Below are 27,884 nucleotides of genomic sequence, written 5' to 3' on the forward strand. Positions count from 1 at the left end.
GGGATTGGTTCTGAAGTTATTTATTTGGATAGAGGTGGAGGCTTTTTGATAGAGAGTCTTGACAATGTCAACAAAATTCAGAGGTATTCTGAACCTAAGCATTGTAGCAAACAGGAAGTTTAAGTTGACTCTGTCGAAAGCTTTGCTGGCATCAACAGTAATGACATATCTCGGATGTTTATCTTTATTGAGGAGCCTGATAATAGTATAGGAGAATGAGTATAAGGTAGTTTAATGTGGATGGAGAGTTTGAGTGATGGAAGGGGAAGATTTGTTGGTGTGAGGTTGGAGGGGTATGTTATGTGAGGATGGGATAAGTAGGATTTTGTGTCTGAATAGTAGGGCTAGGTTAGAAGAGTAGAGTTCATGAGTTATGGAGGTGAAGGGTGGTGTGGAAGTATCTTGTAAAGTGGTTGTGGAATGTGAAGGTGTGGTATGGCAGGAGTTAGGGAGCTGTGTAAGATAGGTAAGACAAGTGAGGAAGGTTAGCAGGGCTGTTAGGTTTAATAGATATGATGAGATAGGGGGCATTGTTTAGGTTGGTTGGGGACTTTAAGAGTGAAATGTGTGTGGTGGGAGGGGTGTAGTGTAATTGGATGATAGGAGATGTGGGAGGAGTTGTAGATGTATAGTGGGGTGAGTAGAAATTGGGGTCAGGGTAAGGGAGTGGAGTGAGCCCACAGGGTGAATGGAGCGGGTTGAGGCCCAGCAGAGGTGAGCGAAAAGCTATCAGTGATTCCTTGTAACAATGTAGGTAGCAGTTTTGTCAAATGTTTGTGATATTTTTATACCTTTAGCTGGAATGTAAAACTTTCAGTCCATTACAGCCTCTAAGCAGCAGTTTGAAGGTAACTGGCTAGTGGCTTGAGTGTTGGGCTGTTAGTTTAGGGAGAGGTGCTACCTGATCCTATTTTGGATCAGAAGGAAATAGCAGAGCGGTAGGGGTCTGTAACGGGTTGTGATAGCTGAGTGGTAGGACGGGAGTAATGGAGTTCTGCTGCCACCTAATGGTAAAATACTGGTGGTACAGCAGACAACAAAGGGAAATGGGGGTCCCTGCGAGTTTGCACACTAATGGGGAGTGCTAGAACAAAGGTAACATAGACTATATACTCTAATAGTTTACAAAGACCACTGGAGCTTACATGCACTTGTGGTGAGACAAATTACAGTTTTTCTTGGGAAAACTGTGATATTCCTTGTTCCTGGGCAGAAGGTGGTATCACTGCACAGCATTTTAGGTAGTTTATTGGATGAGAGGGGCTTGAAATTAGATTGTGCGAGTGGCATGCACACTACACATGGGTCCAGGAGGGACAAGCGGGTGTCCTGTCCAGGTGGAATAGGTATTTTAAAAAGATGCATTTTCTTTGAATGTGGGTTTTAATGCAGTTTTAATCAATGAATGTGAGTTTCAAGGGCAGAGACATTTACTGTTGTTCATGTTAAGTATGTTTTTATTTTGAGACTGTATTGTTTTGTTTAGCAAATGGCTACCAGTGTTTTTGCTATGAAATTTGAAATGAAAGTTTTAAATTAAATCCAAATAATTGTAATCATTGAAGTAAAGAAAAAAAAATATGCACACTGACAGGTTTGAACAGTTTTTATGTCAACTGGAGAGAAACAGACAAACAATGGGACATTAGAATGGCTGCGGGGAGCGGGGGTGGACTACTAGGGGGTGGAGGCCTGATCAATTACCCTGCCTAGGGCCCCATTTGACAATGATCTAGAGCTCTGCTGAACTATGAAGATCTGCTCACATTTTCTAAAGAGCCCAAATCTGCCCTTGGCAGTTCAAACCTTGCATTATGGACTGTCAGTTCCCCTCTGTTTCTCCTGCCAGCCTGGTGAACATAGGTTTTTTGAGGCAGCATAGCAACTACTTTATGTACACTGACAGCTCCTTACTCCTAAATCACTCAGAATCTGGAATCACTGCTCTCTCTCATGCCCAGAACAGCAACACTAAAGAGGTTGTCAGCTCACGCACCACGACTCCTACTCATAGTATGCACCCAACACATTAACCTTCATATGCAGAGGTACTCTCTAGAAACCTACCTTAACACCAGAGACCTCCAAAACACAAACATGCTATATCTAATACAACACCCAAAGCACCCAATACATATCAAAACACTAGCACCAGTGTCTCACCAAATAAGCCCTTGAGGCAATGCACATCTATTCCAAATGCTTTAGTTATAGGTGACACTATACTGAGACATAAAGACACCCCACTCACCAGGTTAAACAAGGAGAAGGTTATGGTCAGCTGTCTGTCTGGTGCAAGAATTCATCAGATTACACATGCACTCAAGTTTCTCAACAAGTACCATTATGACTTCGTCATAGTTCATGCTGGTGTGAATGACTTGAGATGTACCTCTCTATGAAGAGAGACATAATTGAGCTCCCTGAATATGTTTCCCAGGGAGGTATGTCCCTAGGTTTGAGCAACATTTTACCCTTGCCTAGGATGATACCACAATATAAACAAAAAATGATTAACTTCAATAATTGGCTTAGTTTCTGGTGTCATTCTAAGGGGTTCCAGTTCCTGTCAGTCTGGGATGACATGGTGGATAGACCATGCTGCTTTGCGAGAGATGGTCTTCACCTGGCACCTCTTGGATTTTGGCTGCTGGCTAATGCACTTGCCTCCTCAATAACGCCTTTTTAGGCAAGTTCACAACAACAAATTTCTCAATGTGAAAATATCAAACATAAAGAAACCAAGGGTCATGCTGCCAAACACTAGGAGTTTAAATCAGAGACTGCACTCTCTGGAAGCACTCCACTCCCTGGAAGATGTTGATGTCTGTGCAGTCACAGAAACCTGGATCAAGGCTGCAAAAAATACGCCAGCCTTGCAAGGCTACAATGCCTTCCACACTTTCAGACCACTAACTGAAGGTGTGGGAACCAAAGGAGGTGGAGTATCTATCTTCATTAAATATAATTACACCTGTACACTGGTTAGACAAGAAAACTCTGTGGAGCTACTCCAAGTCCAAATTACCATGGGTTAGACCACCCTTCACATCATCATCAGTTACAGGTCCCCGTCCATGAACCATGATGCCCACACAGCTTATTTAGACCTACTTGGGACAATTAAAGTACAATCTAACACCCTAGTCATGGGTGACTTCAACTATCCTTTCATTAATTAGGAAAGTTATATGAGCCCAAACTCACTCGCACAAAAGTTCCTGGACTTTGTTAATTCAAATGCCCTGGAACAAATGGTACACTACCCCACAAGGGGCTTCAATATTCTAGATCTGGCCCTCACCAATATGAATGCCTGATGCAACTCCTCAAGTGTAGGGCCCGCACTGATTAAATCTGACCGTAAATCAGTCATCTTTGAAGTAGCAATAGCACCAGAACTCCCCAAATGAAAAGTCAGGCTAAAAAACGTCACCAAAGCTAACTATATCCTCCTAAGGGAAGATATAATCCACTTCCAAGCTCCGGTTTCCAAAGATGGCATTGATGACTAAAGTATAAACTGATGCCCTGTATAAATATCTACAGAAATGTATAGACACAACCGTGCTAGAAAGGACTGAAGCATGATCCTCAAGGAAAAAACAGACCATCCTGGTGGATGTCTAGCATTAATAAATTATACAATAAGTGAAAGAAGCTGCTGTCTAAAAATACAAAAGTGAAATCCCAGAACTGGAAGAGCACCCTCCATAGCCTAAACAAGCAAATAAGGCAAGTCATAAAATCTTTAAAGAGCATCTATGAGAAAAATATAGCAACCATAGTCAGCAACAACCATAAGGCTTTCTTCAGCTATGTCCACACCCTAAAAGGTAGGACTCGAATGTGTGCTGAACTAATTGTGGATGGCATCACACACACACTGACTGTGTGGTAATTGCAAACCAGCTAGCAGACAGGTTTGGCAAAATTTTAACCCTGCTATACCCCCAAGCATACCACAAATATGTCTTTATCATCTCCTTATCCCTGCAGCTCCAAAGAGCATGTCATAAATGCTTTCTCCAATGCTAAGAACACAGCCTCTATGGGACCAGATGGCATTCTGGGCTGCTTTCATAATGTTCTCAAACAAGAGCTAGTTACTTCATTAGGCACTCTATTCAACCACAGCCTGAGTACTGGCTTTGTCCCCACTGAATGGAAAACAGTGACTGTTATCCCCTTCCACAAGGACAACTCGACAACAGACCCGGGTAACTCTAAAATTAGAAGTTTAACTAGCTTCATCTGTAAGACAATGGAACAAATCATCATGGACCTCATAAATAAGGATATAGGTGACCTCCAAACACTAGATCCATCCCAGCTCAGTTTTGTCAAGGGCAGGTCATGCCTGCTAAACCTGGTGGACTTTTTCAAGAACATGACCAGAGCCATAATCGAGGGCAAAGCCATGCACACAGCAAATCTTGACTTGGCCAAGGCCTTCAACACTATCCCACATTCAGGAATCATTAACAAACTAACCCCTATGTTGCCAGGTGGGTAGCAAACTGGCTCACAGATCGACAGCACTCAGTCAAGTGGGAGACTTTACCTCTACCAGCAGACCTGTCACCAGTAAGGTCCCACAAGAGTCAGTGCTGCCCCCCCCCCCTTGTTTGGCATATAAGTCTCAGAAGCCCAGGACAAAATGGAAGGCCTGTGGCTAACCAAATTCATGGATGATTGCAAATTAAGTTCTATCATTGAATCCCCTAGTGATGCCAGCGTATTTCAAAGGGGGCTTACACAAATCAGTGATTGGTGCCAAAGCCATGGTCTTAAACTAAACGCCAAAAAATGCATTATCATTCCCTTTGGTAAAAACACTGTCCCTGCTGATTATAAAATAAGCAATAATACCCTAAGTACCAGAGAGATCTGGGAACACAAGTTGACTGTGACCTCAACTTTGACCACCATGTGTTTACTGTGGTGAGGAAGGCATTCTACATCACTCACCTGATTAGCAAATGCATCACCTCAACACCAAAATAGGTTATAACTCCCCTGTACTCATCACTAATCATACCTATTACTGAGTATAATGATCCCTTTGTATGTACTGTACCAGACACCTGCAGCAACTTGAGATACCTCAGAGATTTCTAACTAAGAAAATTCAGGGTCTCCAGCACATGTCTTATACATACAGACTGAAGTCACTGTCGCTGTACTCAGTAGCATACAGACTACTTAGAGTCAACTTACATCTGGTTTACAGGGCTATCTCTGACCCAAATCTATGAAATGCTGCACATCAGTAAGTCAAATGGGACTAGACTCACCCGTTCCAGGGACCTCAAGCTGGCCCGTGACATAAAGTGGAGCTGCTGGAGAGGCAGATACATCTCTCAGAGGGTGCCATTCCTCTGAAATAGGCTTCCAATCCATATCAAGCCCAGAATCTCCATGACCCTGTTTAAGAGCCACCTGAATGACTGGATGGGAAACTATATTTCTGCTGGGGATTGCCCCGGATTCTCTCCTGGACATGGGTAGTCCTTTTTAGAAAAACCTTGGGCATAGATGATATCTCTCATCTAGTATTATAAAGACTATATATATATATATATATATATATATATATATATATATATATATATATATATATAGATCCACTTTTAAATCTTGAAAGCTCATAATCTTGAAATTCAAAATACTGAAGCCAAAATCTTGAAAGTTCAAAATACTGAAAACTCAAAATACTGAATTTCATAATATTGAAATTACTACAGGATACTAACACTTACTATACTCCAGCAGAAGTACATAGAGAAACAAATAAATGACAAACCATATTACTTTACTCCTAGATTGCACTTTACTATACTAAGATGAGTTATGTTGTTGTATAGCAAATTAAAAGGGAACATGACTAAGGTTAGAACAGGCAGTCATGAAGCACATAATGGTATGTTTGCCATTTTCTTCTGTGGAGTGCGATCTCGGACTTGACATATTTAAGTAGAGGGGGTGTGGGGGGTGCCGGGGAAGCTTGCCCCCCTGCTTATAGTTGGAGAAGAGGAATATGTTATGTTATGTCGTTGTGTTGGAATATTGCAAGTGTTGGTGTACTGTTTTTTTCAATATTATGAAATTCAGTCTTTTGAGTTTTCAGTATTTTGAACTTTCAGGATTTTGAATTTCAAGATTTAGAAGCAGACCCATATATATATATATATATATATATATATATATATATATATATGTATTTATATATATATATATATATATATATATATAAAATACATATATATATATATATATATATATATATATATATATGTATGGATCTACCTGACAACACCGACGCACCACAATACCGACAACGAAATCACCGACACCACATAACCGAAAGTTCACAAACACGAAACCTCACATGCCCGACACACCACAATCTCGACAATCAACAAACAAAACAAATCCCCTGTCCAAAAAGCACACACACAACACAAGCACACCAAAATCCTTACAAACCCACACTAAACCTTACATACACAACTATCTACAACCTTAACCCAAACAATAGCCCTAAGGTCCGTCACTATCGCACACTCACCTAACCCGCACCCTAACCCTAACTCACTTAACCCGCCCCTAACCCTAAAGACTGTCACTATCGCACACTCACCTGACCCGCGCCCTAACCCTAACTCACTTAACCCGCCGCTAACCCTAGAGTCCGTCAATATCGCACACTTACCTTACTCGCACCCTAACCCTAATGTCTGTCACTACCGCATACTTACACAGCCTTTTCACATGTTGGTGTTCTCAGCGTCGGGGTTTTCATCCGTCGGTCATCCCAGTTTTCGATCTTCTGGTGTCGGTCTTCTCATCGTCGGCGTTATCAGCTTTCGGCGTTGTCAGGTAGACCCATATATATATATATATATATATATATATATATATATATATATATATATTTAAAACATGCAAAATTAATATATATGGTGATAAGAATTATTTATTCTTGGAAAACTTTTAATTCACCGCCCATAATGAAAAAGTAAATTTGTGTCACATATTCACAGTACTGACCCAAAATAACACAAATGCAGTATCAGCACTCAGCTACCATCTTGGCAGTGTACTTGTCTTTGACTGCTAATAGCATCTAAAAGCTGTTCTATCTCCACACTAGGGTCTTTGATTCGTACTCCAACATTGACACTAATGTGTAGCACAGGGTTGGAGCAACACTGCTGAGTTATCTTACACAGGTCACATTTGCTCACATTTTCCAAGGAGCCCTAATCTGCCCTTGGCAGTTCAGCTGCTGCCATGTCAGCACCAAAGAAGAGCAGAGGAGTTTCCTTTGTGCCCTGAGAAACATTGCCATGGCTAATATAAAAAGTAATATCTGACTCTCCTAAATAAGAGTCAAAGTCAGTGGGATGTAGTCAGTCGGCACAGATAACTGAATAAATCAATAGATCCTATGTTATGCATGTCCCCTCACATTACTATTTAATGCTGCTATGAGAAAAAATGGAGCCCCAAGTTCATTAATAGCAAAAATAAACTGAATGTAATTGGAAAACTTTGCTTTCTGCTAACTACTTAGCATGACAACTGACTTGATCGTATCATGGGAGAGGAATTCATTGTTTCATGCAGTTCTGCAGAAGTAAAATGCTAATACTACCTCATAGCATACCTGTCAATTGTCCAGAATTTCACAATATGATCAGATTTTTGTCTCATATTTTTGGTCTGTTCTTCATAAAAATCTCTTGAAGTTACTAAATAAAACCAGACATCTGAGTTTCAGACCTGTATCCTAGCCACTTTACAAGAGCAATACTGAAAAATCTATCACTGACTTTGAGCCATTGTCCCCATCATTAGTTTTGACTTTGTCCAGAAATCCTGCGCTAAAAAGTTGACAGAGGTGTGTGTGTGTGTGTGTGTGTGTGTGTGTGTGTGTGTGTGTGTGTGTGTGTGTGTGTGTGTGTGTGTGTGTGTGTGTGACTGAGTTAGCATGACACAAGCAGTGTAACCTGAGGTATTATTTTCTCCCATTTATCCGTAATTATTTTATTGTTGGTTTGCAGTTTCTATTTTCTATTCTTTTTGTTTATGTGCTTGTTTTTATTATGAAGGGCATTTTATAAGGGCACTTCAATATGATGAGGTGTGGGTTGTCCCCTGATAAGAGCAGAATGAGATGTAATCTGCAACCAGCTCAAGTGCAACAGATGTTATTCAACAAGATGTTATAAGGACATAATCCACACCTCCTTATGTGCTAATGCCAGTTTATAAGTGATTTGTACATGACATTTACTTGGTATTGTAATTACCCACCCACCAACGGCCTGCTTCAGCCACTTCAGTGTGAACACCTCACCAGTGTTCCTTAACCCCCTAACCAAATTACAGTGCAACCTTCATGGATACCAGGCCCCCAAAACCAAATCACGGTGCATCCTTCATGGATACTATGTGGAGGACTGCTTAATACACATTCCTGGGAATTCAGTAATGATACAGTGGTCACCATCATCTGGACAACTATGGATACCAGGTTCTTCTACTTCTTTTCATAGGAAGTGGAAGATCATATTTAACTTTTGCACTCCGTTTTCAAGTTACTTTTTTAAGACATGCTAGATCTTACTTCCCTGAAAGATGTTTCCATTCTACCTCACCCTCTGTCAACTGAACAATATTATTGTATATTACATTGTGTCTCATACAGCTTGTCATTCAGTGTGCTTCACAAAAGGAGACTCACCAATTTTTTTGGTCAATCTCCTTTTGCCAAGTGATGTGTGACTCTGAAATCGAAAAGTAGGTTAAGGAAGTTTTTCCTTTTCCCCCTGCTGTAAGTGATCACAGAGTTGGTATATACACACAACACACACACACACACACACACACACACACACACACACACACACACACACACACACACACACACACACACCACACAAATCTATATCTAAAGATATACGTATATATATATATATATATATATATATATATATATATATATATACATATAAATGGGTCTACTTCATTTGTACGAAGTTTCAGTACTTCTAATTCACTTGGTCGAGACCTGTTGTTCGAAGTACCAAAACATGGAAAACGAAGTACAGAGATCACAATTAAGCACAAAATGGGAATATTCCCTTTTCCTCGCTGTAGTGTGATCTCAGAGTTGGCATTTTTAAGCAGGGGGGTGTGGAGGGCACAGCCCCCACACATGAGGGGTGCAGGGGAGCTTGCCCCCCTGCAAAACATGTTTTCTGTGTTTTTGTTTGTTTCAGTTAGTCCATCCAGTGACTAGACTTCAGCGAAAGTGCACTTTCGTTGAAATGCACTTTTGCTGAAGTGGGCATCTACTTTGTTCGATGCAACGTATTTTTGAACAAGCTAGATCTGTGTTTTTCGATGGAATGCATGGAATGTATGTCAACAGTTTAGATACCTGATGAGAGCTAATTTGCTCATTATATTATATCATGTTTTATTTCTTTGTTCACTGGCTTGATAGAATAGTCTGGAGTCCCTTTCCAGACTATATCATTAAGGAGATTACCAAGACTACCCTACCTACCCAGTGAACAAAGGCATATAACAAGATATGTACTGCGGCTGTGTATGTTAGCCCACACTCAGTAACGGACTACATTATATTATACTCATTGCCTTCTAACGGACTACATTATATTATACTCATTGCCTTCTAACGGACTACATTATATTATACTCATTGCCTTCTAACGGACTACATTATATTATACTCATTGCCTTCTAACGGACTACATTATATTATACTCATTGCCTTCTAACGGACTACATTATATTATACTCATTGCCTTCTAACGGACTACATTATATTATACTCATTGCCTTCTAACGGACTACATTATATTATACTCATTGCCTTCTAATGGACTACATTATATTATACTCATTGCCTTCTAACGGACTACATTATATTATACTCATTGCCTTCTAACGGACTACATTATATTATACTCATTGCCTTCTAACGGACTACATTATATTATACTCATTGCCTTCTAACGGACTACATTATATTATACTCATTGCCTTCTAACGGACTACATTATATTATACTCATTGCCTTCTAACGGACTACATTATATTATAATCATTGCCTTCTAACGGACTACATTATATTATACTCATTGCCTTCTTTTGCAACTTCCCCATTTAAGATAACTTCACTTTTGGTGACATATGTAATAATGGTTGCAACAAATAAGAAAACAATACCTTGTCCATCCTGATCCTCTCCTGACTGACCATATCAAACCTAGCCCTTCTTCGCACTCCCCTCCTTCAGTGACTCAATACTCACAAATAAAATCCACCCTGTTACTTACCTAAGGTGAGAGGTAACCCAGCAGAAGAGTTCAATACTAACGTGTTTGTTGTGATCTGGCATGTACTTGTCTTTGGCATGCAGATATTTTTTCAAGAAGAACCCATGTGCAACGGAAGGCATGGCCTGGGCTAGAATTTTAGATCACTTTGTACAAGCCACTTCATGCAGTCACCAGTGCAGGACCTTTAGAATATCAAACATCTGGAGGATTCGTTTTAGTTACGACATCCGCCTAAGTTCCTTCACTGGTACCGGAACAGTCGAAAATATTGAGCACTTACATTAAAGAAATGTGGACTGGACCTGAATATGTATTTTGTGAAGTATGACAATCAACTGTCTGTTAGAAGTATTGTACATGAAGTGTAGAGAAATTAAAAGAGAGCCTTCATTAATTCATTTTTTGTCATAGTTGAAAAAACATTGATTAAAAAGTTGAGAATCCAAGGATGCCTGCCAACTATTTTAACAGCCTTTATACCATAATGTGAATGCAAAACAGGGGCTATAAAAAAGGAATGTTGCCATTTTGATTTATGTGCAGATCATGGACATTACCAGGGGCTATATAAAAGGGAATGTTCCCATTTTGATTTATGTGCAGACCATGGACATCACCATGAAAAATAAAGATGCAGAATATCAAGTCCATTGCATTATGTTTATCTTCAGTTTTGCTTGAGAATTGGTACACCTTCTGTGGCATAAAACATTGAGCTACTGTTGTTTTTCTCCATAAGACCGTTAACAATGGCTCCTGTACCTGCATCTAGTTGGCCCATTTGTTCTACAGGGGTGAGAGTCAAGCATTTTTAGGTTAGGTGAGAGCTCTATGACCCATTCCAAGTAAGCCCCATTAGCTCATTTGTCCCTCACAGCAGCAGTTAGGTGGTAGGGAGTGGGCCAGCTTGCTGGCCATGTAGGACATTATACTCTTCCCTTGAGGTGCACCCCTTCCCCTTAGTGGCTCTGTAAACTCTACTGCAGGCTGCTGTCGTTTGGACATGCCTCCATACCCCCCCCACTCTATACACCTGCACAATGATAGGGGATGCTCCTAGATCATTGCACACAATGATAGAGCATGCTCCCTAGGTCAGTGCACACAATGATAAAGCATGCTCCCTAGGTCAGTGCACAGAATGATACAGCATGTTCCCTAGGTCAGTGCACACAATGATAAAGCATGCTCCCTAGGTCAGTGCACACAATGGTAGAGCATGCTCCGTAGGTTAGTGTACACAATGATAGAGCATGCTCCCTAGGTCAGTGCACACAGTGATAGAGCATGTTCCCTAGGCCAGTGCACACAATGATAGAGTATGCTCCCTAGGTCAGTGCACACAATGATAGAGCATGTTCCCTAGGTCAGTGCACACAATGATAGAGCATGCTCCCTAGGTCAATGCGCACAATGATAGAGCATGCTCTGTAGGTTAGTGTACACGATGATAGAACATGCTCCCTAGGTCAGTACACACAGTGATAGAGCATGTTCCCTAGGTCAGTGTACACAATGATGGAGTGTGCTCCCTAGGTGAATGTGCACAATGATAGAGCACGTTCCCTAGGTCAGTGCACACAATGATAGAATATTCTCCCTAGGTCAGTGCACAGAATGATAGAGCATGTTCCCTAAGTCAGTGCACACAATGATAGAGTATGCTCCCTAGGTCAGTGCACACAATGATAGAGCATGTTACCTAGGTCAGTGCACACAATGATAAAGCATGCTTCATAGGTCAGTGCACACAATGGTAGAGCATGCTTCATAGGTTAGTGTACACAATGATAGAGCATGCTCCCTAGGTCAGTGCACACAGTGATAGAGCATGTTCCCTAGGTCACTGCACACAATGATAGGGTATGCTCCCTAGGTCAGTGCACACAATGATAGAGCATGTTCCCTAGGTCAGTGCACACAATGATAGAACTTGCTCCCTAGGTCAATGCACATAATAATAGAGCAGGCTCCGTAGGTTAGTGTACATAATGATAGAGCATGCTCCCTAGGTCAGTGCACACAGTGATAGAGCATGTTCCCTAGGTCAGTGCACACAATGATAGAGCATGCTCCCCAGGGCAATGCGCACAATGATAGAGCATGCTCCATAGGTTAGTGTACATAATGACAGAGCATGCTCCCTAGGTCAGTGCACACAGTGATAGAGCATGTTCCCTAGGTCAGTGCACACAATGATAGAGAATGTTCCCTAGGTTAGTGCACACAATGATAGAGCATGCTGCCTAGGTCAGTGCACACAATGATAGAGCATGTTGCCTAGGTCAGTGCACACAGTGACAGAGCATGTTCCCTAGATCAGTGCACACAATGATACAGCATGCTCCCTAGGTCAATGCGCACAATGATAGAGCATGCTCCATAGGTCAGTGTACACAATGATAGAGCATGCTCCCTAGGTCAGTGCACACAGTGATAGAGCATGTTCCCTAGGTCAGTGCACACAATGATAGAGTATGCTCCCTAGGTCAGTGCACACAATGATAGAGCATGTTCCCTAGGTCAGTGCACACAATGATAGAGCATGCTCCCTAGTTCAATGCGCACAATGATAGAGCATGCTCCATAGGTTAGTGTACACAATGATAGAGCATGCTCCCTAGGTCAGTGCACACAATGATAGAGTATGCTCCCTAGGTCAGTGCACACAATGATAGAGCATGTTCCCTAGGTCAGTGCACACAATGTTAGAGCATGCTCCCTAGGTCAATGCGCACAATGATAGAGCATGCTCCATAGGTTAGTGTACACTATGATAGAGCACGTTCCCTAGGTCAGTGCACACAATGATAGAATATGCTCCCTAGGTCAGTGCACAAAATGATAGCGCATGTTCCCTAGGTCAGTGCACACAATGATAGAGCATGTTACCTAGGTCAGTGCACACAATGATAAAGCATGCTTCATAGGTCAGTGCACACAATGGTAGAGCATGCTTCGTAGGTTAGTGTACACAATGATAGAGCATGCTCCTAGGTCAGTGCACACAATGATAGAGCATGTTCCCTAGGTCACTGCACACAATGATAGGGTATGCTCCCTAGGTCAGTGCACACAATGACAGAACATGTTCCCTAGGTCAGTACACACAATGATAGAGTTTGCTCCCTAGGTCAATGCGCACAATGATAGAGCATGCTCCGTAGGTTAGTACACATAATGATAGAGCATGCTCTCTAGGTCAGTGCACACAGTGATAGAGCATGTTCCCTAGGTCAGTGCACACAATGATAGAGCATGCTCCCTAGGTCAATGCGCACAATGATAGAGCATGCTCCATAGGTTAATGTACATAATGATAGAGCATGCTCCCTAGGTCAGTGCACACAGTGATAGAGCATGTTCCCTAGGTCAGTGCACACAATGATAGAGTATGCTCCCTAAGTCACTGCACACAATGATAGAGCATGTTTCCTAGGTCAGTGCACATAATGATAAAGCATGCTTCATAGGTCATTGCACACAATGGTAGAGCATCCTCTGTAGGTTAGTGTACACAATGATACAGCATGCTCCCTAGGTCAGTGCACACAGTGATAGAGCATGCTGCCTAAGTCAGTACACCACAGGTACAACACCCAGTGTCCCTACTAAGTGTTACCCAAATGTCAAGCCAGAATCATCTCCTTCCACCAGCAGCTGCTCATTCCTGTCCTCCCTGACCATTTCCTACAGATGCCCAAGCTACTATTGAAACCTACATTGTTTACACCTTAGGCTGGGCTTTATCCCTCTACATCATGGTCCTAGCCAAACTGCTGTTGTTTTCAGAAAGATGTCAGAAATGTTATATAATGTGTGGGTTTTATACTGGAAGCTAATTTCTGATAAATAGTTATCTAAAGCTGTTCTAATAGGAGTGTTCATGACTCAGTATAAATAATGCAGTGTTAAATACTGAAGCAGTGTTGCTGTAATGTTAGCTGTATATGCAATGCATGTAATGTTGAAGGATGGACAGTAGTATTTAACATCAGCTACAGAACTGGTTAAAGTGGGGCAGAAGGTCATTAATAAAGCTTCTTTATGACAATGCAGAAGCAATTTATATCTTATACTATTCTTCTGTGACAAGAACATATTTCATAAAGAAAATGTTTAAAACTTAGGGCTAGATTCAGAAATCACTTGGCCGTGGTGTAACATTCGTGCTAAGCAGTTACTCCACTTCTGCATCTAAAAGCATGTGCTAAGAGGAACCGAATGAGTCCTTTGCCCAATTCCTGAAGGTTTAACTGGGCTTGCTACACCAACCAAAGTCAGCAATATATATCAGTAAGCCTTGCAAGTGTAGAATGTGGACTAAATTGGGAACCAAGTATAAGACAGCTCAATCTGTTTGTTGGACAAGGAAGTGCAGGCAGTCAGTGTTGTAATGGCCAAGGACATTGAATTATGGTTCTCCCCCCGCAAAAAAAAAAATAATTTTCCATGAGATTAAATTATACGTATTGTTTGTAATTTCCAGTCATTACTGTGACTTCTTTATAATGTTTTCTAGTGTATCTCTTTCTCTCTCTGTGTATAAGCGTGCATATCTATCACACACACACACACACACACACACACACACACACACACACACACACACACACACACACACACACACATGCACACACACGCTCACACACACACACACACACACACACACATGCACAAACATACACACAAACACACACACGCACACACATGCACACTCACACGCACACACACATACACACACGCGCACACACACACACACACACACACACACACACACATACACATATTTCAGAGTTAAAACACTCAATAAATTTAAAAAGAAATGCAAGTTGTTATGAATTTGTGCTCTGACTTAAAATGCCCAGTTTTGTGAAAACCTGTTGCTTTTTCAAAATTCAACGAGTCAGAATTTTGGATTTACCAGTATTTTCCCAGATAAGGGGAAAATGACTGTACCTCAGAATGGTAATCATTAATATTACTGATGATGCTACTGATATAGAAATGGATGCATTTTATGACACGTATGACATTAATATTATTAAGAGTGAATGGAAGGAACTTGGGACAAGTTTTATCATCCAGTACATTTCTCTAGAGATGGGTGACAGCAATTAATAGGATACTGACTATAAAAATGAAGACATAAAGGGTATAGGTTCATATATTCATAGGTGATAACTAGGATAATGACCTCTGAGCTGTATTTTTAGTCTAACTTTGCTTCCTAAATGTATCTTTCAGTTTGAAACTCAAGGGTTGTTTTATGCAGCTTATGTAGACTTGGGCATGGATGGGCAGCCATTTCCAGGCTGCCTCTGTCTATTAGAGAACCATACCCTTCCCTCTGGCATGTCATATTTATGTTGAAGGCAAGGTTTAGGTTCATAGATTGGGTAAATCTAAAGCTATTTGTTTTGTGGGTGTGCAACAGGTCCATCAGAGTGGGATCAGAAGATGCTTTGTAGTCCAGCCAAAGATAATCTCTCAGCAGCTTGTAGGATACTGAGTACAGGGACAGGGCTTTGAGGCAGTTTGCTCTGGACATGCTGTTTACTCCCTGTATTCTTTTTGTAAGGAACCTCTGTGTATGATCCAGTTATTGTGTATGTCTGTTCAGGCACATATTGAAAGGGCACTGTACTCTATGATTGCTCTAATGAGAACCGAGTATAGCAAAACAATGACATCCTTACACCCGGATGCCAAACCCTTGCTTATAAGTTGTGTAACAGGATGATTTCCTTACTTCCATTCACACATGATGATCAAAGTCACGCATTCACAGAGGAGACTATTATGCATTTCTTGACACTAGTCTTTTTATAGAAGTAGATTTCCCTATCCTAACTTCTTGGGTCCTATATGTGAGCCAGCTGGCTATCCAGCAGGTGACATAGGGTTTATAATTAATTTTATGAGTTTTTCGACAATGCCTGAGTCAGGTATTGTGTCAAAAGCTTTCAACAAATCAAGGTAGACAGTATGCAATGTTTTTTCCTTGCCCATTGCTTTGGTGACCTGTTCAGAGAAGTCCACCAGGTTGAGTAGGAATGATCTGCCCCTGATGAAACCAGATATGGTTGGATCCTATGACTGAAGGTCTCCTATGTCATTGTTTATTATTTCCATGATAGGTTTTTCCACGGCCTTGCATATGAAACTAGTCAGACTAATGAGTCTGTAGTTGCCTGGCTCTGTAGATGGCCCACCTTATGCAGGGGGATGACAGTTGCAATCCTGCATTCCTTTAGCACAAAGTCTGTTGGGAAGCTATGATTAAATAATGATTCTAATGGGCCTGACAGGCCATGTTTCATGTTGTTAAGGAGGCATCCTTGGATATTATCGAGGCCCACTGATGCAGTGCTCTTGCCCTTGGAGAGTGCATTGAGGACAAGTTCTGTAATGGTAGTTGGGGGAGTTATGGATGAGGGTATTTACTGAGGGGTGTATGGTGGGGGAGAATGGGTAAGCTGCATTTGTTGGCCAGTTGATTTGCTATATCGTCTCAAAAAGTATAGGTGGCACTGTTTATAATTAGTGTGGCACATTGTCGTGTATTGCCTTTGAGGTTACAGACATAGTTGAAGAACACCTTCTGATTGTCCTTGGCCTGGGAGGTTATTTTTACATCACACTTGTTTTTTGTAGACTTCATTAGCCCCCTAAGTTGCTTGTTAAGACTGATGAGGGAGCTTTTACTTTGCTGGATGTTGCACTTCCTAATTGTTGCCATGATTTTCTTACCCTTATTATACAGCCTACTGATGGTGGGATTCCACCAGATTGGCTTGGTGTCATATGCTTTTGCCAGGTGGATACAGCTGCCTCAATGCAGTTATTACCATGATAGTGCAGGGTTTTCCTGAGCAATTCTACATAGGTCTAAAGACATGCTTCTGGAAACAGGATCTGTGGAACCTAGTCGGACTTTCCCGGTCAACAAATGTTAAATAAATAAATAAATAAAACAGGTAGGAGTGTTCTCAGAGTTTGGAGGGGTTTGGAATTTTGCCAGGGTGTCACTTAATAATAATAAGTTGGCCTTAGAATAATTCCTAAAACTACCAGGGTTTGCGGAGGTCTTGAATTTTATTTTCATTATAAAGAGGACAGTTTTATTGTACAGTCTGACCAGTGTAGATATTACACTATGGGGGTGCAGTGTTCTTCCATGTTTGTCAGGACTAGATCAAAGAGTTTTGTACCACTAGTGGGTGTATAGTCTATCTAATCCATGGTGTCTGCATTAACAAAATCCAGGATGATTTAACAAGCTTGATTACTAGCATTTCTGCCAATTTGCAAACAAAAATGGTATTTGCTTAACAAATAATGCTGATCTAGAACCACTAAACTGCAAAACTCTTGTATCTGTACTTTCAGACCATGCAGCATTGTGTTAGCCCTTGTTAATATTACACTGGTATTTGCTTTTAAATCAGTTAATATATCATTTTTGATGCATACGAGATTGTGCCGGACAGTTGATTATTTATGTAATCATAAACCTCACTGTAGTCACAAGCAACAGCATTGGGACTGGCAGTAAGCAAAAGTAATTATTTACATCTGGCTGCATATATTTTACTGTCATCTTTGAATAATGCAGAATATGCTGCTTGTCTCCTATTTTCTTACAGGTTCATTGGTTCATAGGTAAGTACTAGGCTAGCTCCCTTGCAGGTCATTTTAAGCCTAGACAATTTCCCTTTTTCAACTAGAAATAACCCCTCCCATTTGGTTATAGCTTGGCCTTATCCATCCCATGGTCAATAATTATATATTTAATGTGAACAACTGGGATCATACCATTGATAATTTGAGGGGACCCATGCACGGGATAAAGTGTTTAGGAGCCACCCTTTCCATCAGTACTAGGGGGCAGTTCTGTGGTTTGTTCTTCTTCTTTCGGCTTTTCCCGGTTAGGGGTCACCACAGTGAAACTCCGGTCTGCTAATGAATGGCAGTAGATTTTTTACAGGTGCCAAGGTGCCAGCTTGATGCCCAACCTTCAACTAAGGCACGCCCATTCTACGCATGTCTTTCGAACGCCACTCGACCTCGGGTAGGACATGCAGACTCCACACAGAAGGCGCTCCAGCCAAGAATAGAACGGGAGAACCTCTTGCTGTAAGGCAACAATGCTACCGCTGCACCACCGCGGGGCGGTTCTGTGGTAAATGTTCTATTTCCCATACATAGATCTAAGCTGCACTTAAAAATGGACGGGGATGAACTTTATTTTATGTGGATGGGTAGTCTGTTGTGCAAGATATACCTGTCCCTCCAAAACATTCTGTTGATGCTGCAAAAGAGGTTTAGATCCCTGGACTCAGTAGTTGTGATGCATTTGGCTTGCTGATATGCAGTAAATCCAAAATATAAAATAAAATAAATAATAAATAACAAAGTATTTTTTTTTCTTGCTAAAATTATCATCTTTATAGCTGTGCACTATATATTTCTAATGCTTGATGAACAAATAAGTCTTTTTAGCTATGTACTATTGTTATACATTTGTATTGTTTACAAAAAGTTATATTTGGTAAAGCCCATTTTAGCAATATAATCTGCTTCAGGAAGGTATAATCTACAGCTACAACTAAACAATAGTAGCCTTTTCTATTAAATTAACTCAAGTCTGCATAATTTTTAAATATGAGCCATGTGCATTTTAGTTTCTCCTGTAGTTTTCAGCTTGCTGGTGTCTCAATATTCTTGGCCAAAGCTGCTTCAGTGGACATGCAGAGAAGGCTGGCTTTCCAGAAGTCTGCTTTTCTCTATTGCACTCACTCTATAGTAATTATCAATTTACTTCATTGCTCATAATTACATTTTTTGATGCCTTCTAATCTCTTGTTCTAGATAAAAATCTGTGTTAGCTCTAAGCTATCAAGCAACCACACTTCTCACTCCTGTCTCCAACTGTGAGGGCAGTCAGTATGCAAGGTACCATGTCTCCAACTGTGAGAGCAGTCAGTAAGCAAGGTGCAATGTCTACCTTGTATGATAAAGATTGAGAATAGAAGAGGACCTAGACTAGATCCTTGGGGTACACCAAGGGAGACAGGAAGAGGGTAGGATAGAGTGTTTTCCCAGAGCACTGCCTGTTTCCGATTATCTAAGTAAGACTTGAACCACTGTAGTGCTTGAGTGTCAAGTGAGAGTGATTTCAGAAGATTCCGGAGAATATGATGATTAACCACGTCGAATGCTTTTGAAAGATCAATAAAGACAGCAGATGAGCGGATGTTATTGTTATGGTTTTTGTTGATGTGATCAGTAAATGAAAGAAGGGCAGTAGTAATGCTATGGAAGGGACGAAAGCCATGCTGAGATTGTAGTCCATTTAGTAGGAGGTGGTCAAGTAGTTGGCGGTGGACGCATTTTTCCATAATTTTAGCTAAGGGAGAAAGTAGGGCAATTGGACGAAAGTTGGAAAGTTCTGTTGAGTGTTGAGAGCCAAGCAAGGAGGATAAAAAACAGTCTGTGAAAAACAATCAGTGGAAGTGCTGATTGCTGGCGGTAAGGTAAGGTGCAGGTAGGTGAAAGAGGTGATAGATGTAGAGATAGTAGGGTTATCACCTGTCCCACTTTGCGAGGGACAGTCCCTCTTTGGGCAGTTGTGTCCTGACAAAAAATTTAAAAAATGGCAAATGTCCTGAGATTTTAGGACAAAATTATTTCCTATATTTTATGTAATAGTTGCATAAAACAGTTATTCTGTATCTAAAATACCTAAATGTTATAAGAAACAGAATAAGCAACTAAAATGCTACAAGAATAAGCTTTTATTTAGGCAAAAAAGTTAAGTTCTATCCTTTGTACTGACCGGGGGTATGTGTCGGCCTGTAAAATCTGATGTTTGTACCGAAAATGTCCCACTTTGGCCATTTGAAAAGGTGGCAACCCTAGTCTGAGTAGGTTGGGACAGTAGGAGGTTAGGGGTGAAAAATGGAAGTTTAAAGTAGGTCTAGGCAGAGTTAAGTATGTAACAGTAGCTTTAATGAAATAAGTAGTTACTTTTAGTAAGATCAGTAGATAAAACAAGTTAACTGAGTATTGCAAACATGCGGGAGTAGGATAGATTTATAGGGAAGAGTGTGCCATCTAGTGCGTAAAACTTGTAGTACACAATAATTCCTGGGAGGAAAGCGGTAATCTAGTAGTAGGAGAGGCAAGTATGGAAGCCAAATAAAGGCTACGAGAAGGGTGGGGGGGAGGTAAGAAGTAGGAAAGGGTATGGCTGCTGGTGATCCTGGAGAGGTAGGGATTTTAAAAAGACCTAGACTTTAGGCAAATATACTGTTCAAAAAGCAGCGGACATACTTTCTTGCATTCTTGAGGGGATGGATTCAGAGGATGGCCTCTATTCCTTATTATAGGAAAAGGCAGCAAGTATTACTGATTAGAAGGAATCCTGGTCATCAGGTAGGACAGGTTCCAACCCTAATGGAGGACAGGCAACTTGCCAGGCTGGGTAGAATAAAGGAGAAAGAAGACAAAGTAATAAATAAACCAGGTAGGACAGTTGAACCAGATAAAAAATAAAAATACAAATAGTGCTATGCTGAGAACATTGAAACAGATAAGGACTGACACACATTAGTATAAAAGAGTACTAAACCATTAATAATAGGCAAATAGACGTTTAAGCCGGCTGAGGTAAATGCATAACATACAGTAGAAAATAGCTAAGGCAATTCCAGGCTAGAGAAAAGCAGTTAAGGTGTATTCAAGCTCACGACAGTAATCCACGTTCCACTAGCCCACTATTATGTCATTCACAACCCAGGAAAATTTAGGGAGAAAGGACGCCCCTAGTAAAATACAAAACTCTTCCAATTAGTACACCATCCTCCCAATAAACCCCGTTACAGAATAAAGCCTGTTAAATAGGCACATATCCTCAGTTAAATAATGCAGAGGCTAATGAGAAATAAAAATTAGGCTCGGAGAATAGCTTACATTTGAGCGATGCTAAGACCGTATACCTAGATAGCGAGAGTGAACAGACAGGCTAAACGCTGTGATTCACTGCTGAGACTGAGAAATACAGTGTTTATGCAAGGCAGTCTCTAAAAAGCCCAAGGTAGACTTGAGGTTCACTGTAAGTAAGCTAAGGCCTACTAAAGTTAACCTTTAATTTTCAGTCATACAAACATCACACATAAAAGTTAAGCTGAATAAAAGCAATTTTCTGCAGTGCAGGTATTAGCCAGACACTTACCTATTGTAGGGAAATTTTCTCAGTTTGTTTTTCGAACACTTACCTATTGTAGGGAAATTTTCTCAGTTTCTGGGTTTATCAACTATGTATTATATATTGAACTTTATATCACCTAACTTTGCACAGAAAGCAGCTATTGCCTTCCTTTTACTTAGATGTATTACTTGTCTTCTTTTTACACTTGTATTACCTGTACTAAAATCACTGCATTCTTGTTTATTGCCTTTGTAAAATGTGTCATGTTTATTATCTTGTCTGTATCCTTGGAGCTTTTCTCCTCGGGCCTCCACTGAAAATGGACACAAATCCAGCTGGACTAGCCCGGTCAACAAATGTAAAATAAAATAAAATAAATAAATAAATAAATAAAATAAATTGTTTTTTGGCCAAACTATAATGCTGTCAGGTCCAATCTGAAAACAAAATGCTCCTCACAACCTATAAACTAACCTGTCAGCAGGACTCACACTCTCTCTCTCTCTCGCTATTCCAACAATGGAATTCTCTCCCATTAACCCTTAAATATAGTAACAAACTTTCCAATTTCAAGACCAATCTAAAAAAAAAAATCTATCTGACAGCTATATCGATACCTGTAAAATCCTCATATCAGATACACGATCACCTGCCTACTATAACTATGCTTTTTACACTCTGAATCACTAACAGTTCTAAAGCTTTGCAGGTAGCAATGGTCTAACATCAAACATAGCTCTCACTTTATCAAAGTACTAATGGAGTCTCTTCTACCTCCTCATCCTAGTAACCAACACTTACTACTAGTTATTTCATCTCTAGTGTCCGTCCATAACATTGTCAACTCTCTAATACTAAACCTCTCTCTCTCTCTCATTAGTTCTCTTCATTACATTCTAGAGCTCTGTCTGTTTTGTCATCAGTATACTCTATTATTTCTCACCTCCATATATTATTAGAAATATAGTCAACATTTTGATTAACTATTACTTTACTTGACATAAGTTATCTGCTTCTGCAAAGTGTCTTGCTACTTGCAGTATATATTGCAATCTTCATCACAATCTCTCCTAGCAATATTCTGTAAATGTATTTCAAACTGTTGTGGGGGCACTTATCCCCTCGTATATAAGGTACACCCCAATGTATCGTAAAGAGCTTTCTCTGTTGTGGGACTTTTCACCCATTGTGGATAATTACTTATCAGCTACTGCAAAATGTTTTTATATGTGTTTGTGGAGCCTTTCTCCCCAACTCATTTTAAATATTTAATCTGTTGTGGGACTATAATTACTCATCAGCTTATTGTAAAATAATTAATCTGTTGCGGGAGTTTTGTTTCCCTGCATATAATTACTTATTTACTATTGTTTAAATGTTTTTTAAGTCTGTTGAGGAACTTTTCTCCCCAGGCCTCTGCTGAAAATGGGCTATTGGCTCAGTCGGATTTTCCTGGTTACCAAAGGACAAATAAAAAATAAATAATATTTTGGCAGGTGTGAGGAATCAAAATGTCTTAAGGAAACACATATGGATGTAGGTAGAACATACAAACCCAGACAACTTATCCAGCTTTCTACTATAGCCTTCCTTCCAAAACTACTCCTCAGGGCAGTAACCATTTTCTGTCCTTAAATTTTTACTTCTCATTCCCTCCTCACTTTGTGACTGAAGCTACGGTATTCCTCAGACGCCTACTCTACTCAAACTACTTCTGCGACTGTTTTAATTATTTTAGCCAAGTGGAATCCTATTTTCTTCACTCCACTTGGTATACACGCATCATATTTCACTTTCCTGCATTGTTTTGCTCTTGTCTACAATTGCAGTTGACTTCTTTGCTGTATACTCTAAAGATTCTGTCATAATAATCAGAAGTTACCTCATATCACACTTATCTGCTCACTTTTTTGTTTGTGCATGCTAGTGTTTGTTTTCATGCTAGATGAAACTGAGTATTCTGTTTTTTTTCTTTTGATTAGTAATCAATTATATACCCCATGTCAGCAAGAAAAGCAAACAAATACACAGCAGCAGTGTCAATCATCAGATTAAAGCCAGTCATATTGCCTTCCATGTCAGTGACTGGAACGATGCACAAAAACAGATACTTAATCCAGCCTCTGTTTTATATTGAAAACCCTCATGAGTGCTCAGCAACAACAGCTGACTACTACCAGACCAACAACAACAGCTGACTACTACCAGACCAACAACAACAGCTGACTACTACCGGACCAACAACAACAGCTGACTACTACCGGACCAGCAGCAACAGCTGACTACTACTGGACCAACAGCAACAACTGACTACTACCGGACCAACAACAGCTGACTACTACCAGACCAGCAGCAACAGCTGACTACTACCAGACCAACAGCAACAGCTGACTACTACCGGACCAGCAGCAACAGCTGACTACTACTGGACCAACAGCAACAACTGACTACTACCGGACCAACAACAGCTGACTACTACCAGACCAGCAGCAACAGCTGACTACTACCAGACCAACAGCAACAGCTGACTACTACCGGACCAACAACAACAGCTGACTACTACCAGACCAGCAACAACAGCTGACTACTACTGAACGAACAACAACAGCTGACTACTACCAGACCAGTAACAACAGCTGATGACTACCGGACCAGCAACAACATTTGACTACTACCGGACCCACAACAGCTGACGACTACCGGACCAGCAAGAATAGCTGACTACTACCAGACCAACAACAGCAGCTGACTACTACCGAACCAGTAACAACAGCTGACGACTACCGGACCAGCAACAACAGCTGACTACTACTGGACCAACAACAACAGCTAACTACTACTGGACCAGTAACAACAGCTGACGACTACCGGATCAACAACAACAGTTGACTACTACCGGACCAGCAACAACAGCTGATGACTACCGGACCAGCAGCAACAGCTGACTACTACTGGACCAACAGCGACAACTGACGACTACCAGACCAGCAACAACAGCTGACGACTACCGGACCAACAACAACAGTTGAGTACTACCGGACCAGCAACAACAGCTGATGACTACTGCACCAGCAACAACAGCTGACTACTACCAGACCAACAACAACAGTTGACTACTACTGGACCAGCAACAACAGCTGACGACTACCGGACCAGCAGCAACAGCTGACTACTACCGAACCAACAACAACAGTTGACTACTACCGGACCAGCAACAACAGCTGACGACTACCGGACCAGCAGCAACAGCTGACTACTACCAGACCAACAGCAACAGCTGATGACTACCAGACCAGCAGCAACAGCTGACGACTACCAGACCAGCAGCAACAGCTGACGACTACCGGACCATGCACAACAGGCAAGAAGAAAGAAAATGCAGTATTAATAATACCAGACTTGCCACTATGAAATGAGTGACAGAAAATGTAGTTTTCTCCACTAACAAGATTTGTACCTATTGTAGAACCAAGACTTCAAGTAGGAAAATGCCTTGCACTTTGTTGTAGAGTCTATCAGGCAACTGCTGTGGGCCACATAAGGCATAACAACCTGTCACAGCCTATTACAGTGCTTCCTTGTGAAAGTGAGGCCCTATTCGGCCAAGTAGGTTCAGCTGGCTTATGGCCTAAGACATGGGTACTACTACTCTCCACTAGTTACTCCAGTGCTATAGTCTTACATTCCCAGCTGCAATCACCTGTTTCTGTACTTTTAGAAAACTGATTATAATACTTTCAGCCGGGTTCTGTTGCCGTCTGTGCTTCTCCTTTAGCTTTATGCAATTCCTTAGATATTTTGTTTCTAAGATACTTTCGTACAGAGAAATCTAAGAATCATATTGATGACCCCTTTAATTTTGTCAAGTACCTTAAGTACCTTTTAACCACACATTGTTATCATACAGTTTTTATGTCACAGAGTTCGGGTAGTGAAACATATGTCAGCAATACAAGTCCATCAAATGACATTACCTTGATGGGTAAGCACTTATTCTGCCTAGTGTTAGACGTACTGCATCTGTCGTGATTTTCCTAAATTATAAAGTACTCCTTACACAGACGTCATTGTTAACAAAACAAAAGTATAGCTTTCAGCTCATCTGCTAAAGCATCTGACTTAAACATCCCAATTAGCTTTGAAATAGTTTGATTTTGACCAGACCATATATTACCAAGTCCCATCAACATCACCACTTCTTGATTACCTACTAATGTGCAAAAAAATTATATATATATATATATGTGTGTGTGTGTGTGTGTGTGTATAAAATAGCACTGAAAATCAGTAGCTTGACAATGAGAGAAAGACAAACATATACACAATCAATGACTTTGCAACTTTGCAAAACAGCATGCACAAATCATGAAGGCTGCAAAATACTGTTAATATAATAACATTTAAATTAACAAATCAGATGTGAATAGTTAAACCTTCCTTCTAAAAAAACTGCAAGCAGCCTACCCAAGGAGAAAAGTGTACATGGAATCAAGGGAGTAAGAGAGAAACAGAGAGGTAGGCTGGTTATCACAGATCTCAGCCTTTAAGCTACCATTCCCCACCTAAACAAATAAGCAGAACAAGATATGGGAAACACTGAAAAAATGTAATGACGTATTGCACAGAAAGTATTAACAAAGAGGCAAAGTTGACAAATGTTTCAGAAAACTGGAAATGTGCCATGTAAAACTTAAGGTATAAGCTGGAAAGGAATGTATGAAATAACATTTTTTTCTCTCTGCTTTCTATCCTGCTGAACCATCTCATACTATTATGCAGGCTGTAAAATAAACTTACTATACATTAATTTGAATAGTGTATCTATTTGGCATTTCTTTTCATTTATTGGTATAGTTTCTATTTACTTTTAAAACATCTATATAATGTTTTTTTTTCAAAATTATTATTCTTTTATTTTACAGATGATCGTTTCATGAAGTGCAATTCTTTGGATGGCTTTTCCATATTTGTACATCATGTTCTGACAGCAGCTTCTCTGTCTTTTTTAATAAATAGTTCAAAATGATTCACTGTTTCCAAATCTCCATTCAAAAGGCCTATGCTCACCCAGCTATCATCTGAATTTGTTTAGCAGATAAAAGAATAAATTAAAAAGCTTAGTTTTCAGACAGGTGGCAAGGGTCAGCAAACCTATGCATGCATCCAAACAAGCTGCAAAATAATAAATGAATATTCTTCTCATTTGAGGATTGATAATTTTAGACGTAATGGCTACAGCTGATATGGTATAACTTTATAAAAAAAAGTCATTTTCTGCACTTTTATGCTGTCTATAAACTATTATTTTTTGTATCTCAAGTGAAAAACAATATAATTATATAGCTGTCATCTATGCACACTGAAGCCAGGGTAATTGTTCGTCTAAAAACATGACTAGATTCATACCTGTCAATGCTGATGGCACAGAGGTTTAAAATGCTGGCTGTACACATCATGACATCCATTGTTACAAAAATATCACAGTATGTCCGGCTGAAGGTCCAGTCACCAGCTGTTACCTGCAAAGAGAACACGGTGTAAAGATTAAAGGATCTCAATTCACCAAGTTTATCAATAATCTCTAGTATATGATCCTCCTTTATTCTCCATTGATTGAACATGCATCTCATGTAGGCTCTATAGCTTGAACTCACTACTGTTGATTATTTGCTGCAGCTTCATTTTTTATTTACTGATTTGATAAAGGAGTCCTTCCACTGGAGATAAAATCTGCTTTACTAGGTAAACTTAATGGTTATAAATTAATGGTAATAAAAGAGAATGTGACATACATACCAGGATATAACAGTCAAGCTCAAACTAGGAGTTGCAGATGTATTTTAAATACTAATTATAATGGAACCATTTCACATAATTTAAAAAGGCATAATATATTACATGAATATATAAAATGAATATAGCAACTCAAAATGCATTACTAAAGATAATAATAGCCAGTAAACTTGCAAAATTACCATCGTGTAGAAGCTGGTCTTAAGTAGCACAGTGCATATCTTATTAGGATCAGAGTTAGTTGCTCCCAAAAAATGAAAACAGTTATTTCAGTACATCACGGAAGTAAGGCTACTGCTGTAAATGGTATTTGTCAAGTGCCATTAGTGGGTCAGGTATCCCAAACATTTTCAGATACTACTTGATGTACTGAGAGGTTACTGTATCATCCTTGAATGTCTGGTATGGGAAAAGCTCAAGGAATTACGGAGTGAGAATGGTAAGTTCTCAGTTAGTACCCCCTTTCCTTAAGTGTGCCCCTCAATTGTACATAACAG

General features: G+C 40.2%; 1 protein-coding gene across 1 annotated transcript in view; it reads right to left on the reverse strand.

Annotated features, from left to right (window-relative positions):
- DRD3 (dopamine receptor D3) overlaps positions 1–27,884 on the reverse strand; it is a 1,635,526-nt gene that overhangs the window by 1,002,131 nt on the left and 605,511 nt on the right. The window contains exon 3 of the mRNA XM_044073157.1: positions 27,001–27,113. Within this exon, the coding sequence (XP_043929092.1) occupies positions 27,001–27,113 (113 nt within the window). The remainder of the gene's footprint in view (positions 1–27,000; positions 27,114–27,884) is intronic.

Source organism: Protopterus annectens, chromosome 5.part1 (assembly GCF_019279795.1).
Source record: "Protopterus annectens isolate FY-2018-M chromosome 5.part1, PAN1.0, whole genome shotgun sequence".
In the NCBI taxonomy this organism is placed as follows: Eukaryota; Metazoa; Chordata; order Ceratodontiformes; family Protopteridae; genus Protopterus; species Protopterus annectens.